Source organism: Cheilinus undulatus, linkage group 12, assembly GCF_018320785.1.
Source record: "Cheilinus undulatus linkage group 12, ASM1832078v1, whole genome shotgun sequence".
Taxonomy (NCBI): domain Eukaryota; kingdom Metazoa; phylum Chordata; class Actinopteri; order Labriformes; family Labridae; genus Cheilinus; species Cheilinus undulatus.
The window spans coordinates 9,562,295-9,579,941 of record NC_054876.1 but is presented as its reverse complement, the minus strand read 5'-3'; the positions used below and the strand labels follow the sequence as shown (position 1 = coordinate 9,579,941).

Genomic DNA, 17,647 nt, shown 5'->3' with positions numbered 1-17,647 from the left:
CCAATTTTTTTTATATTTGTATAGTCATTGTAAACACGCATGATTGTTTGAATTCCCAAGGCACACTTGGAATCCCACACTGTTTGAAAACCACTTCTCTATCCAGTGCTAATGCATGGTACACTTCCTTGACCCTGGCAGTAGGAAGAGATGGGCTTTGGTATGATCACTAATAAATGTGCACAAGCACAGATGAGCAATGTGCATCTCTTTTCTTCTCACTGGGAAATCCATCTAGCAAAGCTCCCTTCTGAACCGTTTGGGCCTGGTTAGAAAGTGACAGGACCAATCGGCAACGAGGGGCAGTACTTTCAGGCGCGGCAGAGTCATGACGTAAGCAGCAGCAACAAGAGACCGAGCCGTTATTGCAGAAGACATTAGCGTGGATGCTGCTAAAGCACCAGTTTTATCAGAACTTGATGACATTTCTTCGTTAAAAGAAGAAAAAAAAACAGTAGTGAGTTGTTTTCTTTTCGAAAATGACAAAAGTCAAGTACTGACATGTCTGTAGTCACCAGTTTGCGTTATACCACGGTAACTGCAAACGCGCACCTCGGTCGCGGCTACGTCATGTGTTTTGTTGCTCTGATTGGCCCATAAAGATGTGACAGACAGAACATTCATCCAATCACCCTCCGAGTTTTTTTTTCAAAAGCTCTACCCTTTCCCAAACACTGTATATCGAAGGTTTTCCAGAAGGATGTGTGAAACAAAATCATCAGGCGTGTCAGATTAATTTTGAGTTGGATTTAAACTGAATTTTGAAGTTTGATATAACTCTAAATCTGACTCAAAAGAATTACATTAATACAATTTGTTAATTTGAGTTTAATTCATTTGTGTTTTACCACTTGAGGTTGTTTTTAGCTGTATCCAGCTATTCTTTGGTAATATTGTCAGAAGTAAATGAAACATTGAAGTATGGAGAAATAAGTGATCTAAAACCTCATATTACAAAGGTTTGACATTAATTCAGTTTCACGCCATCACTGATGAACCAGGCTGATGTGTGCCTCCAGGCTTTGCTTTGTGTACTTGAAATCAGGTCCATATAATTTCAGGGAACCTGATTTATGATCACATATCAATGTCAACAGTTCAGGTGTCTTTAGGAAACAGTACGTATCTCTGTTGAATCCAAATATCCTTAATTTAAATGGTCATTACTCTGTTTTCCCCTCGTTTTTGTCTGAATCCTGTAGTGCAGACATCTGTGTTTCACAGCCAGGCTGAGCCGTCATGTGGCACACTGAAAGTGACATCACTGCATATTCACGATAGACAAATACCTATTTAGTTCTGCTAGAACCGTAAAATCCTGGCTAGTATCATGATAACCAGTGCTGATACTGTCCGTATCTATTTCATGTTGGTTTAGAAGAACTAATTCCAGGCAATTTATCACTTTGTATCTTATAACAACAACAATCAAGGGCTTTCAGAGATCTTGACTGTGGTTAAAGTAAGAAAACTGAAACAAACACTTTAATATTTTACAATGGAAAATCCCACGAGTATAGAAAAATGCATGCAAGACAGAGCGTTTAATGTTTTTTTTATTTTATTTTTTTCAGCAGTAACTGGATTCATTATTTATTCTTGCTTTTATAAAAGTGAGCTTCAGTAATAGATATCAGCTAAAAAACAAAAACAACTAATTACATTCAGAGGTAAATGTTTTATGACTGAGTTAAGATGTTTTTTTTTATTTGAGGTGTCAGTGATCAGGTATTTTGAGAAGTGATAGCCTACATCACAGTGTTGAAATGATATTAAAGTGATATTTTCTTACACCCTTCGTTCTGCTGTCTATTTCTGGCTGCAGAGTCAGATGCTGATAGTGCTGACTTTTCTGTGTGCAGCTCAGTAAGATTTCTCGACTGCGTAGAAAATCATTTTAGAGCTTAAAATTTCTCATGTGACTGTCATGACTGACCATGCCTGGCGAGTTAACCAGCTACTTATTCCTACCATGAAGATGTCATGCCTCTATTATGTGAACTGCTGACTTCTAGTCCTCTCTCTCAGCTGGCTTTGCTTCAGCGCATGAGGGAAAAGACAAAGTGCTATTTTAGGCTCCCGGTTTGATACTTCATTGATCTCTGTAGTAATCTCTTTCACATATCCTGGGACACACTTGGGATTCTCAGTTTGAAGAATAACCTACATTATTTGTTTTTGCCAGCGGCCATCACATGGTCAGGATGACACTGAATACAACAGCTCTGATGTCAGTTTTTGTTCTCACCCTCTCCTCCCTCTCTCTCTCTCTTTCTGTCTTGTTCTGTTTTTCTCTCTGACAAACAGAGACGATTGCGTCATCTCCGGAGCATCGCAGCCAGGAACATTGTCAACAAGAATGGTTCTCCACTTCTGGACACTTACTTCACTCTCCACCTCTGTATAGGAGACAGAATATCTAGAGGTCAGTATTAGAACCCCGCCCACACACATCCTCCACACTCTAACTGCTGTGTATCAGAGCTGACAGAGGGTGACAGTACTTGGCCTGTTTTATACAATAACTCATGTTGGTATGTTAACTATACAATCCGCACTCTGCATCCCTTTCCATCAAATAAAAACACATAGCCACTTTGTAGTCAAAACAAAAAGTATTTCTAACAGCAGTAATTGAGCATCTTTGACTAAAGTAGATAGTCATCCCAAAAAAGGGAACTTATTAGGATTATAGTATGGCATTTTGGAGAAAAAAAAGAAGTTTCTAAACTGATCATAATTCAATGTTTAAGGATAGACATGAATTGCACCTTCAAAAAATTAGATTTTCTTGCATTGAGTGTAGCAACATCAAGATTTAACTCTAGACTGTTGTGTCCTTCAAAAGTAAGGGATTTAGACTAGAGATTGCATTTGAACACACGTTTCTGTTTGCAAAATATCTACACTTTTGCTTTTAAGCTGCGTCATTGTTCACAGATTTATGCAGTGACCCTTTAACCTACTACAAGGAGGTCTTAAGTGGTTATGAAACAGCTTCTACTATTTAAATTTGATGCCTCTGTTTGACTGGCAGTAGCACACCAAACCACAGGCCAGGCAAGGTCACACTCTACGGAAATCTGACGTAGTGTTTGTTTACATTTTCTTCTGCAAAGTTTGATAGTGAGTAGTTTATTAACCGATTAACAGAATTAGGAAAAGATTAATAGAGAATTTCACTCATGTATGCACAGGACAGAACAAACAAAGAGTTTAGACAAACAGCTTTGTCTACAGGGTTTGTTAGATTTTACACAAAATTAAATTTACAAGAATCTAAATTATCTGCTGAGTGTCTGCTCTCCAACACAGACAAATCCTGTGATTACATGAAGAAGAAAACTGAATGAAGCAAATTAGATGTCTGGCCATCAGCCAGCACCTGTGTTTGGTAACAACAGGCCTCATTCACCAGTTTCTTCTCAAAACTGTTCCTCACTAAGTTTCTAAGAAAAGCCTACATCAGATTCCTGATGTGGTCTTAAACTGCTGAGTTGTTTCCAACTTTGTTCTTAAAATTGATGAATACCAGAAGCTCCTAAACTGGAAGCCTGTTCAAGTTTTCCTAATTAGCATAGAGTAGCACAGCCTTTATGTCCACATATAAAGAGATGTGGCTGCAGAGCTGTGTGCAAACACAGAAAGCACACTGGAGTGAGAAGAGAAGAAGCAAAAATGTCAGTAATGTCTGAACTGAAATAAAATGTTTAAACAATCGTGCATTGCACTCCAGATATAACAAATACTTGGATCACTCTGAAGTGGATGTAGTGTTGCTCCAAATGACACAGACACCAGTAGTGGATGTTAAATATTTACTACAAACAGGTGAACTGGATGATATCCCTCATTCAGATGGCGCTGCCATCAGGAACAGCATGCATCATGTTGTAATTAAAAGGTACATTTAGTCAAGTATTTAATGAAAAAACTTCCTACTAATGGGCTAAGTTTATAGCCATAATTAATAGTTTGCAAGTAAGATCAAACATTACTTTGTTGAATTAAAAGTGGCCAATATTAAGACAGTGTATGTGTGGATATATTTAACCATGAAAGTGCTAAATTGATTAAAAATGCAGAAAAAAATATTTTAAACTTAAGTGCTCTTGAGTCTTTCCTAGTATAGCATATTTGAGTGTCGATAAGTACCACATCTATCATTTTATCCTGCCATATCAGCACTCTAACATGTGTTTTATAGTGCTCTCTGGTGGTTTTTTTTAGATTTTGTCCTTAGCTAAGAATAAATCAAAGATAGGAAAAGTGATGAATGTCAGAACCTTCTAAGTACTGCTTGAGTTTTCAGAACAGTTTTTTTCGTAATGGTTGGTAAATGAGGTCAAACATTTTAAAGAACTTCTGCTACATAAAAGTACTTACATTAATAAATAAAATGCAGAGAAAAGTAACACATTAGAATGCTTCTGGGCTACAAAATATAAAAACTATTTTTAACTTATTACACAGTTAAACTGTCCAGGTGGGATAGAGCTTACTGTACATGTACTTTTAAATTCATTGATCTTATCGTCATTCTAAAGTCCAGTTTACTCTGAAACTCTGCGGCTATTAAAAATAACAGATGCCCTGACCTTTACAGTGTTTATAAGCCAACATACTGACAGTGACCTGGGCAGAGGAAGACACATCCATTTCATTAAAAACACTATAACTTTCTCTTTCTACCAAAGAAGTAAACAAAGCAGGGATATTTTCACAAAGTACACGCTATCCTCTCTGTTGTCTCACTAGTTGAATCAGCTATCTGCGCATGCACATTGACACAGCAGTAGGTTCAACTTCTTATAATAGGCAGCTACCTGCGCAGAAGTAGGAGAGAAACAGAAACTGTGCAGAGGCTTCAATGGATTCCTTTTTTGTGGCAACCAAAAGTAAAAACAGCATTTTTTTACTCTAGTAACAGATTTATTTCATTGAAATGTAACAGATTCAGGGTGTAATTATGGTCTTAAAAAGTATTTAAAGTTGATAAATCAATTTGACAAAATTATAGCTTTAAGGGGTATCTTAAGTCTTTGATGCAAGACCATACGGTCCTAAATTTTGGAGCTTGTTTTTTTACATTTAGTTTTAACAACACAGCACAATTGAGATTATGATGAAACTCCACCAGATCTGACATCATGCTTGTTCATGTTCTGGCCCATTGAGCTCTCAGTGGATTCTTAAAACTAGGGCTTCAAGGATGCACTAGCCCTGTGTCCCTAGCTAGCAAGTTAACTGTGACTGAGTGATTTGTGCACGTGACTGATAGGTTAATGCAAGTTTTCTGAGAAGAGAAGGTGTTAGAGCTGAGGTTGGGGCTGATACTTGTTAACAATTTACAGGATTTCACAAATTAAAAGCAGCTTTGCAGTGAAGCCTTAAGTCAGTGTAATACTAGCACAGAGTCTGTTAATATCAGCACTTCTAGTATCTAAAAGAAAGCTGTATTTGCATACTATGATAACAAATACTGTCTGCATTTTCTTGACTATATTGTCACATTTGTATCTTACAATCTGCACCAAACGTTCATCAGTGTAACTGGGTCTTAAAACATATCAAGGGGGTCTTAAAAAGTATTACATTTGATGTCATATTTTCTGTATAGACCCTGTTTTTTACTCAATACAACAGAAAGGTAGTTTAGTGACTGCTGAGTGATGTGCTACCCCAGCACGGGCCAGCACTTCTGAAGAACTTTAATGAATGTGGGGCTTACAGATGAAGCACAAGCCTTGTGCAAGCAGATGTGAGAGTTTTTCAATCATCAATTAAAGACTTAAAGAATAAAAGAGCTCAATCAGACTGACAGAATTTCTGTGTAGGACATAGTCTCAGAAATGTTTAATCACAAGACCAGGATTGTAATGATCACATAAAGTAAATGACCAAAGTCTTGTTTATATGCTATTAATACAAAAATAAAAATAGAGCCAAGCTTTTGTGAATTATGGTGGAGTTAGCTCACTTGATACATGATTTTTGCTTTCTTTAATCAGTCCTCTTTGATTTCTTTTTTAGATTTTTACAAGAGTGAAGTCATACGGGACTCACTGGTGAGTATTTAATCTTTCTCTTCTATATGTTTGCATCCTGGTGTAGGTCCAGGATGTTGTCATTACCAACACCCTGCTGTTGTACTGTGTTGGTACAGATCTCATTGAGTGCAGGGCTGTAATTAAGGAACACGAGCATCCTGTATTTATTGATGCCAAAGCCAGGCATTAATACCTGCTGCACGCCTTCCACTTGCACATTCAGCCACATCTGGACTCGCTGTTGCACCATAACCTAACCTTGCAAACACTGAGGCTGCAGTAAAACAAGCCTCATTGATGAAAATCAGCCTTGCATCAGCATAAATTAGATATGATTCACAGTGTTTTCTTACACAATACTTCTCTTGCTTTGTCAGCATCGCTCTGTGTTGTAAATGACACTGGTGAATATTACGAGGTAACTCTTAAGCTGCTGCTTCACTTATTAGCTTGGCTTGGGCAGCTCAGCACAAAGCTACAGAAGCAGCCAAGGATAGTAAGCCATTACTGTCGGGCCCTGTGCCAAGTCATGAGCTGACCTAAGCTGCTTTCCAGGCATACTGTACACTGTACCCCGGGCAGACAGACTCCATAATGCTCTGCAGGAGTCATGACTCCTGTCATCTCTCAGCGCCACTTTCTCTTGTTGAATTTAACATCCTTTTGCTGACATTTGTTCTCTAGTTTCCATCTCCTTCCTGTCATCGTTTGTCTAGGGAAACGTTTCCTGTTGCTCTTCCTGTTTTCATTCTGTTTTACCTCTTTGCTTCCGCTACCGACTCTTACAACCCCCCTTCTGGATTGTACTTCTGCTTTTGACATTCCCTCATTCTCTGCCCTTGAATGTGACCCCAGAGAAAGAGATTTTTCTCTCTGATGGAGGGAAATGGTACATAATTGAATGATGTAAATGGCTGCAGTGCTTTGTAGATCCAGTCGTCAGTCTGGAGACGGAGAACAAACTGTACCAGAGATCAGATCCAAGTTTAATGGAGAACAGGACTATTCAATTATGTTATGGTGGATAAAGATTATTTTACAACATTGAATTTGACAGATTTGATCAAAATTCTTTGGAATGATTGCGAAATACCCGCATGTTTTTGTTTTCTTGCCTAGTTCATATAAAATATAACTTAAAAAGAAAAATCTGTTTATTTTTTTGAATAAGTTTTATAAAAAATCAACTGTGCTGCCACGTATTAATGCACTCCCCCTGTTGGCTAATCCTAATTTCTGTTTGTGTATGTGTCAGAATCCAACGTGGCGGAGTCTGGACTTTGGCATGCTTCCGGACCTCCTGGACACATCGGTGTCTTGCTTCGTTGTGAGGATCTGGGGAGGACAGGAGGAACAGTACCAGCTCCTCATTGAGTGGAAAGTTAATCTGGACGGCCTCAGATACACCGGACAGCAGGTCAGCAGAAATAAACATAAAGATAGTTGTCCACTAAATATGTATTATACATAGAATCTATTCAAAAGAATAGTTATAGCCCACTTAATGTCATTTAGTTTGTCTTTGGGTTGCTCTTTTGAGGGGAAAATTTGGTGTTTTGGCTGTAGAAAATGGTCAAAGGCAGTGACATTAATTCTTTCAATATATTTCAAAGAAGACCCCTGACCCTCTTTTATGCTTCATTTTAAGATAAACTTGGAGCCCAATTTGGACTGAACATTTAATCAAAGTTTTATCAGAATCACAGTTTGTCCTTTTGGCAATTTTCAAATTGCAGAGGGTACAAGGTCTCTTTAAGGTAAAATTTGTGGCTAAGATCCATTTCAAGTAACATTTAAATTTGAATATTTTGCAGCAGAGATGTCCTGGCACACTTTTTACACACAGATGTAAAAATAAATTATCTTTGTTTGGGAAGAAATTGCAAAAGATTGTACTTCTCAATCATGTTTATACTGTTTTAGTCTTTATTTAATACGTTTTTTGATTGAAAACAGAATAAAGATCACTCTTGGGGCCCGGATGTTCTAGTGGTTAGGTTGTGCCTCATGTACGCTTGTTCATGGCATGTCATTCCCCACTCTCTCATTTCCTGATTCCAGCTCTATCCACTCCCCATCTTTGCAATAAAGGCAAAAAAGACCCCAAATAAATCATAAAAATGGTCAATCTTTGATACCACAAATCATGTTGTAATCACAGTATAAGTCAAAACAGTTGCAAGTCCATATTTTTGGTCTAAATTATTCGGCCCAAAGCCCCATTCATATTCATAGGTCATTGAATGTTGAAAACAGATGGTGATGCAGTACAGAGAGAACCCAAACAATCCACGTGATTATCCTAACTGTGCAGCATTAATATAAACCAAGGATTGACCAGGATGTGTGTCATACACATGAGGACAAAATTAAAAAAAAAAAAATTTCAGTTTTTCTCAAGTATTTCCCGAGTGCTGTTAAACAGAGTGGAGAGTTTATAACACAGATTTCCCAAACACTGTAGTTTTATTTTGGATGCTTACATTATTTTACTTAACACACAGAAACAAATTTTTTTCATTAAACCAAAGACTACCAGGGTCAAAATTATTAGCCCCCTTTTTAACTGACCTTTTAGTCAAGCCATAGCAAAAACCATTGTTGGCAATGATGTGCTTTAAGTTTGCAATGCTCAAAGTTTGTAAAGTCAAGATAAACCAGTGGTTGTTTTCCAGTTTACACGCAGTATAAAAGCCTCAGAAAGGGTTTGAGCTGTTGAGAAGGCCCCATGCCAAAACTAAAAGACATCAGTTTAGACTTGAGAAAAAGAATTGTTGATGCTCACAAAGCAGGAGAAGGATATACAATGTTATCACAGCGTTTACAAGAGTCAAGAACTGGAGGGAGAAAGACCTCAGAACAACTGCCAAGACACTCGAGAATGACTTAGCCAAGTCAGGAATCGTAGTCTCAAAGAAGACGATCACTAGAGCCCTGCAAAGGAATGGTCTACAAGGTCACAGACCAAGAAAAACTCCCCTTTTGTCCCCTTCAAGCCAGACTGAAGTCTGCTAAGGACAACCTGGAAAAGGATTATAAATACTGAAAGCGTGTCCTTTGGTCAGATGAAACTAAACAAGAGCTCTTCGGCCACAGAGACATTGCTTATGTTTGGAGGAGGAAGGGAGAGGCGTATCACCCAAAGAACACCGTCCCCACAGTGAAACATGGTAGTGGGAGGATTATGATGTGGGGATGCTTCAGTGAACTGGAACTGGAAACCTTGTCCAGGTGGAAGGAACCATGAAGAAAGAAGGATATGTGGAGATTTTGAAAAACAAAACAAAAAAAAAACAACAACAAAAAAACAAACCCTGAGGCAGTCAACAACAATACTGGGCCTGGGTCATTGCTTTTTCTCCCTGAGATACTCCTGACAAAGTGCTTTAAATAACAACAACAACAACAAAAAGACAGATTCCTAAATTCAAAAAATCTAGCTATAGTTCAGAGCCTGATTATGCTTTTAAATTTTGAGACTCAAAATGAACAACAGAAACAAAACTTCCGAAATAAAACCCTGCTATAAGCGGGGCTTTAAATGCATCATTAGCACGTACATTCTACCACGCTGAAAGACTAATTATCAGGAGCTATAAATTCAATGATTTTCCTTTTACTGTCTTAAACAGAGGATAATAGATCGATTACAACATGAACTTAACCTGGAAAAAAGGAACTTTTGATAGATTGAAAAGTAAATGAACAGCAGAACGTAAATGTTTGATATCACATTGTGCAGATGCCTTCTGACTAGTCCACTGAGCTGTCTGAGCTTTTTGAAGTAAAATGAGACATTAAGGAGGACATCATCTGAAGAATAAAGACATAACTAGAAAAGCACCCGGAGAGCGCAGACCTCCGCCATTAGCCCTATCTCCCAATAGTGAGGTATCTTGTAAAAAATTCCTGAATCCAGACGGTGATCCAGATCACTCCCAAAATCTAATCAGTTCTTCCTTATGCCATTTCTGACTTTTCCTGAAAATTTCATCAAAATCCATCCATGAGTTTTTGAGTTATGTTGCTAACAAACTAACAAATAAACCCTCCCGATCACATAACCTCCTTGTTGGAGGTAATAAATCATGTGAACAATCACAGTTGAAAAATATTGGACTAATTGTGGATCATAGTTAACTGGAATCAATGTGATTAACCTTGGCAGCCCTAACACCTGTACACATCTTATACACATACATATCTCTATAAACATATACCTACAAATGTTTTTGGTAAATATAAAGTGAAGAAAATGTCAGTGACAAAAAGAAAAGAGAAAAAGAAAAGAAAATGATGAAAACAAACAAACAACAAAATTAAATAAGATAATAAAAATGTGTTCTAAAATGCATATTCTTTAAATGATGTGCACTATGACTCATTCTTATTTTACAGTGACGGTTTGTTTTATATCAGGGTCTACCTGCAGTACTGATGCATTTCAATTAGTCTCCCAATTTTGCCAAATATTTCTCAGTTCTGTCATTACAGCTTAAAGAGATTTGTTCATGTGATTCTAACTTTGCCAACTCTGTGAACCATTCATAAAAAGAGGGCTCCTCTGAGTTCCTCTACTTTCTCATTATAATTTGTTTTCCTACAGTTATACTTGTCTAAAAATTTCCCTGGCTCTAAATGTACTTGTCAGTTCTGGATCACTGAAAGTATAAAACATCGAAAAAAACTTGAAACTAACATTAGTGATAATCTTTAGACATTCATGAACACTTAGCTAATAACGGCACATCATTTGCCTAATATTGTTAAGTATAATTGTTTTTAACCCTTTAACACCTTATTCCTCAAAATGTCTGTCTGGACTATTTTTCTTATTTTAACCATGAACAGCCCAGAAAATGTCCTGTGAGTAAGTGCTTTAGCCCATTTTTCCTGAATACTTAGAACTTTCAATATTTGGCAGTTATTTACAATATACTCTGGTTAAGATAGTTTTTTTACAGTTTAAAATGAAGAAAAACAACAAAAGGGATTTTACATTTTAATAAGAAAGGTGAAATTACCATAATTACTACATTGGCTGTGAAGCACAACTTTTTAGCTTTCAGAATCTGTTTGAATTAGCACAAACTGTGGCGTAAGCACGATAATGCAGAGTGTGTTTGACCATCACGGCACAAGCAATGCACTAGGTAAACAAGGGATAAAGTTAGGAAATCCTTAATTAGTTTCTCTGTATCTCTCCTCTTCTTTTGTGGTGTGGTACTACATTATTGTAATAAATCAATTTCTGTTTGGATATTCAAAAATTATTTCCCATCCCTATAGCACAGATCTTTTGCATCTGGTATCACCCAGTCTATTCTGTCAGTCCCTGCCCCCACCTGAACAGTGATGGTGATTTCCCTGCCTGGATGCCAGCGCTAGATAAACACTTCTGCTGACAAATTCCACCGGGAATCTTAGTGGTACAATTTTGAGGAAATAAAGGTTTTATAAACACAGTGCCCCCTCATCCCTCAACCTCCTGCCCAATGCACCATACAAGAACATATGGAAATATGATTATTTGACATGTAGATAATACAAACCATTTTCATTTTAATTCTGATAAAATTCATGTTTTGTACATAGAAAGTTTAGAAAGATTCAAACGTCTATATTAGATAGCGGTTTAACGGTTTAAAACATGACCCTATTAAGAGGTCACTCTCAACCAAATGAGATGTTGAAAAAAGAAAGCGTACTCTCAGATTCCCTCTTTGTGTAGTCTGATGAGAATATTTTGACATTTTAATAAAAAACACTAAACTCAGAGGTATTCATGTGGAAAGCTACATAGCACTAAAGCTTTTGTGTGCTTTAAGGTCACTGCCTGTGTTCTGAGTAATGCCTTTTCCAGTCCTGTCTTCACAAGTTTCTCTGTGAACGCCTTCAAGGTGACTCAGCTTATTTGTCAGTCACTGACATTTGTGTTGAGCAGGCCAATTCAATTATGCTACTTTTTCTTACTTTTATGGCTTCTGAATACACCTCAGACATAACTGTTGACTAAGATGCATAGCAGGCTAATGTCAACACTAACACTTCCATTGTCTACTGTGGTGGCTGACTTCTTAATAGTGACGTGTCTGCAAAAGGTCTACACCCTGCTTTATCATCTATTTTACTCGAGATAGGACCATAGTTTAAATTCTGGAAAATGAACATATTATATGTAAAGAAGACTTTAAATTATTAATGGAGAAAATATGATACAAAAAAGTAAAATGGGATTCATGGTCCAATTATATTGTGACTCTAAAAAGTATTCACCCCCTGTGGATGTTTTTGCCCTTTTTTTGATTTTGTAAATCAATCATGGTCTGTATAATTTGGCTTTTTGACAAAGAATTACAAAAACCCTCTTTAATGTCAAAGTCAAACCAGATTTCTACAAAGTGCTCTCACTTTGATAAAATGGATGAAAATAAGTGACTGCATAAATATTCACCCCCTTCATTTCAGTATTTAGTAGATGCACCTTTGGCTGCAGTCACAGCTCTGAGTCTGTGTGGATAGGTCTCAGTCAGGCTTTCACATCTGGACGCTGCAACTTTGCTCCATTCTTCTTTGCAAACCTGCTCAAGCTCTGTCAGGTTGCACGGGGATCGAATGTGAACAGCCCTTTTCAGGTCCAGCTGCAAATTCTCTATCGGACTGGACATCTGGGCTTTGACTCAGCCCCTCCAGAAGATTCACTTTGTTGTCTAGACCATTTCTGTGTAGCTTTCATTGTATGCTTCAAGTCATTGCCATGCTGGAAAATCAATTTTCTTCCAAGTCGTGATTATCTTGCAGACTAAATAGAACTTTCCTCAAGGATGTTCCTATATTTTGCCCTACTCATTTTACCCTCTACCTGTGAAAGCCTTCCAGGGCTAGCTGCTGAGAAGCATCCCCACAGCATGATGCTGCCACCACTGTGCTTCATAGTGGGGATGATGTGTTTGTGGTGATTTGCAGTTTTGATGTCTGCCAAACATAGTGTTTTGTATGATGACCAAAAAACACCATTTTGGTCTCATTAGACCAAAGAACTTTCTTCCTCTTGACCATGGAGTCTCCCTCATGCCTTCTGGCGAGTTTTCTATAACAGTTGCTTTCTCTTTGTCACTCTCCCATAAATCTTTGACTGGTAAAGAACCTGGGCAACAGTTACTGTATGCAGAGTCTCTACCATCTCAGCCACTGAAGCTTTTAACTCCTTCAGAGTAGTCATAGGTGTCTTGGTGGCCTCTCTCACTAGTCTCCTTCTTGCATGGTCACTCAGTTTGTGAGGACGATCAGATCTAGGCAGATTTACACATGTGCCATATTCCTTCCATTTCTTGATGATGGATTTAACTGAACTCTTGGGGATGTTCAGTGCCTTGGAAGTGTTTTTGTATCCGTCCCCTGACTTATACTTTTCAATCACCTTTTCTCTGAGTTGCTTGGAGTGTTCATTTGTCTTCATGGTATAATGGTAGCCATGGATCCTGATTAACCTGACCTTCCAGACACAGGTGTCTCTATACTACAGTCACTTGCGACACATTCACTGCACTCAGGTGATCCCCATTTCACTAATTGTGAGTCTACTAGCATGATACCTGACGTATTTTTATTTAATTGACATTACTTTACAGAAATATGTTATCACTTTGACATTGAAGAATTTTTTTGTAAATTTTGCAAACCTTGAAAATATTAAATTTACCTGAAAAGAGTAGTTTTTGCTGCCTTTGCAGACTGTCAATGTGGTGCATGATCTTAACAAAGACGAGATAAAAGATGTGACATCTCTTTGTGACAATATTTCTAAAATGTTTTGAAGTTATTAGGATTTATAATTCACTTCTGCTAACCATGTTGATGAAGTTTATATGATAACACGTAATGGTAAACACATGTGAAATTAATTCAGTGGTGTGAACGATCAATAATAAACATAAAAACTCAACTAATATGAGGAGCCTGTAGTGCAAGGAATCAACATGTGACTTTGTGTTTAATTATTTCTGTGTGCTCAGTTTTATGTGTTTAAAGAATCAGTGAACTTGTTTAAGCTCTTGGTATAATAAGTTTTGCACATGGAAGCTGTATTCTGAGAAATGATCCAATAAAAAAGTGAAATGTAGCAAAACAACTCAGGGTTATTGCCATTCCTTCACAGTGAGACCATTTTCAGAGCTCATAAACAGATAGAGGCGTCTCATGCACATCCAGATTCCTGCTGTCCTTTGTTCTCCGGTCTCTGCAATGATTCTCTGCTACTTCACTCTGTCCACAGATTCGATCCAGAAATCCAAATGAGATCATCTTTGGTTTGAATGATGGCTACTATGCAGCTGACTTTGATCTTAAGGTAAGGTCTATTTATCAGAGCATCTGCATCATAATGGAATAGCCATACTTAATCTCATTAGCCTCATTTTCAACACCGTTTGGCTCCTGAACTGAAACACCGACATGTGGCTCTTTCAGGATCAGTCGGAGCGGAAGAAAAACAGTCTGCTTCAGGTCGACCAGAGTTCAGTCAGGAACTCCTACAGTGTTTTCTCTTTGCTCAGGTAAGAATCAAGCCACGTCACAGTGCTGTGTCTGATTATTGAATCATGTCCAACCTTTATCAAATCAAATGGACTTTCCACTGGAGTCTTTTCTTTCATGTTTAAGTGTGTTTAACTACATACTATCCATTTTCTTTCACTGCATAACAAAAGACGTTTTTTTTCTCTGCACCTGAACAAGTGAGGCTGTCTTATATTTAGGGTTCAGATTATTATATGTCAATATATTGGGGCGCTGATGTCCTAGTGTTTAGATCACTCCCCAGGTACGGAGGCCGTAGTCCTCTGAGCAGGAACACACTACTGAGTCCTTAACAAAACCGTTATTGATCTTTTTCCATTTCCTTCTGGAAAGACAATACATCTGTAACAAACATGGTCGAGCACAGTAGTGCTTTAGTAAAAAGCTGGAAAGGGTCATGATTCTATCTGTTATATCTATTTTGTATTGCAGGAAAAGTTTTTCAAGTTTCTCATCAAAAACACAATTTGTTTTCTTAATGAGACATTTGAACACATGATGTTTTATTAATATTTGCCTAATAGTCATTTTTACTGAGCTGACTTTAAACTGATTATATAAACCCTCTTCTTTGCTTGTGAAGTCAGCTAAGAAACTTTGATTTTGCCAATCTCACAATAGATTTCTGCATTGCATTGATATTTTCGACTAAAAGGAAGTACCACAAAGTTGGGGAGCACTTTCTAGTGCTCGTCTGATCAGATGAAAAACACAATATTTCCTGTAGCAGCTAGCCAGTGTTGTTTTTTGTTGAGGAGTCTTTTGTGGAGCCTTCTTCAAGCTGCCTGTCAAAGGCAATGCATTCTGGTTTAATTTTATGCACAATGCGGATGTGCCTTAAGTCACCCCCTTCCAAGAACTGATGTATGTTTTTGTACCAGTGAAAAAATAATATTATGTCCCAGAACTTGTGAGACTCAATAGCAGAGTTGGGGTTGGTGCAGTCAAACAAGCATCTTTCTCTTGGATGTAATGGTTTTACGGAGATGAGTGAGTCTAAAATGTACAGGAAAAGTAGGTTGCAACTTGTTAGTAAGATTCTATGAAGTCAAAAAAGTAGTCAGCTGTGTGCAAGTGACTATGGGCTGTTGAGCTGAAAGCTAGTGCTTGTAGAAAGCCCTGCAGCAGCTTGTTGTCTGACTGCATCATGTATTGAGAAAATAAATGTGTCTGGGTGCATTTGGGTTGCAAAAGAATCAAAGCCTTTTTGACTTGTTACATATGCCAGTTATACTAACTAGCTTATTTGAGCCCATTTCAGCCCATAATGTGTAACTCTGCGGCCTGATGGCTGCAGATATCAGACATCCCTAAATGCATGCGTATTAGACATCTGTTAATGCATAATCCACCTATAAGTACTGTCCTAATAATACTGTGGCAATGTGAGGTGTCTTATGCCAACCATAGAACACTGAGACAGACACAGGTAGAATACTCACCGAGAAAGTCTACATTATCCTCTCAACATTAGACCATCCATTACCAGAAAGTGATCAACTTTGTAGACAAATACACTCATGGTGCAGGAATGTTTAACATGAAAGAACATATTCCACTAGAAACATGAGCTAAGGAATCCCAACAGTGATCACTGTACAAAAGGCAACATCTAAATACATCTAAATGATCTAAAACACATCTAAAATGCATCTAAACACTCAGCACAAAGGCATGATGGGAAAACTTTGCCCTCCAGGTTTGAAATGGCAGTGGGCGGAGCTTGGATCATTCAGCTCTAGGAATAAGAGATGTCAAACTTAATTTCTTCCTGTTGCTGGACAGATGATTACAGTATGAGGCACAGCTGTTTCATAAACCATACCTCACAGACTCTTAAACCTACATTTCACCCAAATGTCTCATGTTCTTGTCATTTTTGTCCAAAAATTCAACATAGCAGGGATATTTCAACAAAGTCAATCATGTCCTCTCTGACATTTTGCCATTTGAATTAGTTAGCTACACATTACTGCTGCACAATTTGGTGACTATTGGGATTATGATCATGATGTATTACATAAGTGGTATCATGAGTCTATTTACTTGGTTATCAAGGGAAATGTTGAGGAGATGATAGTTTTGAAGCATTTCTCAGCTCAGAACATACAAATATCAGGTAATATAAAAAATACAAAATCTGATGTTTTTACAATACTGCTTTCAAAATAACTACATATTTTCAAGAAAATAAAAGCTTTTTCTTTTTTATATTAAGGTACTTATACAACAGCAGTAATGGCACTAGTGTAAACATAAAGGCCTTTCTGCAAGCATTTGTGTAAACCTTTCAAGCCCTACTACATACTAAAATAATTTCAGCTTTCTATGTGATTGTGTCTTGGCAATTCTGACATCGCAATTGTGATTTTATAGTTTGTGCAGCACTTCTACAGATGCGTACTGACAAAGCTGTTTAACCTTCTGCTGGTACATCGCCGCCAGCTCAGAAGTCTGAGAGGAACAGGAACTCTGCAGATGCATCAGGGCTTTGCTCTTTTTTTTGGTTATGTAAGAAAAAGGGAGAGAGTTTTTTTTTTCATTTTCTGGATTGCTCTTATTAAAGAGCAATAGAATATTAGAATACATGAATTGGAGAACCAACATGTTACAGTAAAAGTGTGATCTGTTTACTCTTAACAGACTGCTGTGTAATGGATTAATTGATTGGCACTCACAGGCAAAGTTGAATCTAAATTAAATTGAAAATGTGTTTTTTTTTCTTTTTACATATTTGAAAACAAAAACCTAACTCGTTTTACTAATTATGCTTGGATATCATTATCTTTTAAATAATGTTGTTTTCAATGTAAAAATAAGATTTGGTCCCTCAAAAAAACTTTCAGAAATGACTCTTGAGGGGTGGTTGTTATGATTAGTTATCTTTTATTTCAACCAATGAAGATTTTGTCTTTTTTTTTAATGCTGATTGAGCTTTCTTTTAGGTATTTGTAGTTGCTCTTCTGATTTTGTTGCATGTTATTTTAAGTGCAACATATTTGTCTTGAGTGTCTATTTTC

At 37.4% G+C, this 17,647-nt stretch overlaps 1 protein-coding gene across 1 annotated transcript in view; it reads left to right on the top strand.

Annotated features, from left to right (window-relative positions):
* Window positions 1–17,647, top strand: part of uvrag (UV radiation resistance associated gene) — a 198,115-nt gene that overhangs the window by 13,277 nt on the left and 167,191 nt on the right. Inside the window, exons 2-6 of the mRNA XM_041801333.1 lie at window positions 2,308–2,425; window positions 6,034–6,068; window positions 7,306–7,467; window positions 14,326–14,400; window positions 14,520–14,605. Coding sequence (XP_041657267.1) covers window positions 2,308–2,425; window positions 6,034–6,068; window positions 7,306–7,467; window positions 14,326–14,400; window positions 14,520–14,605 — 476 coding nt within the window. The remainder of the gene's footprint in view (window positions 1–2,307; window positions 2,426–6,033; window positions 6,069–7,305; window positions 7,468–14,325; window positions 14,401–14,519; window positions 14,606–17,647) is intronic.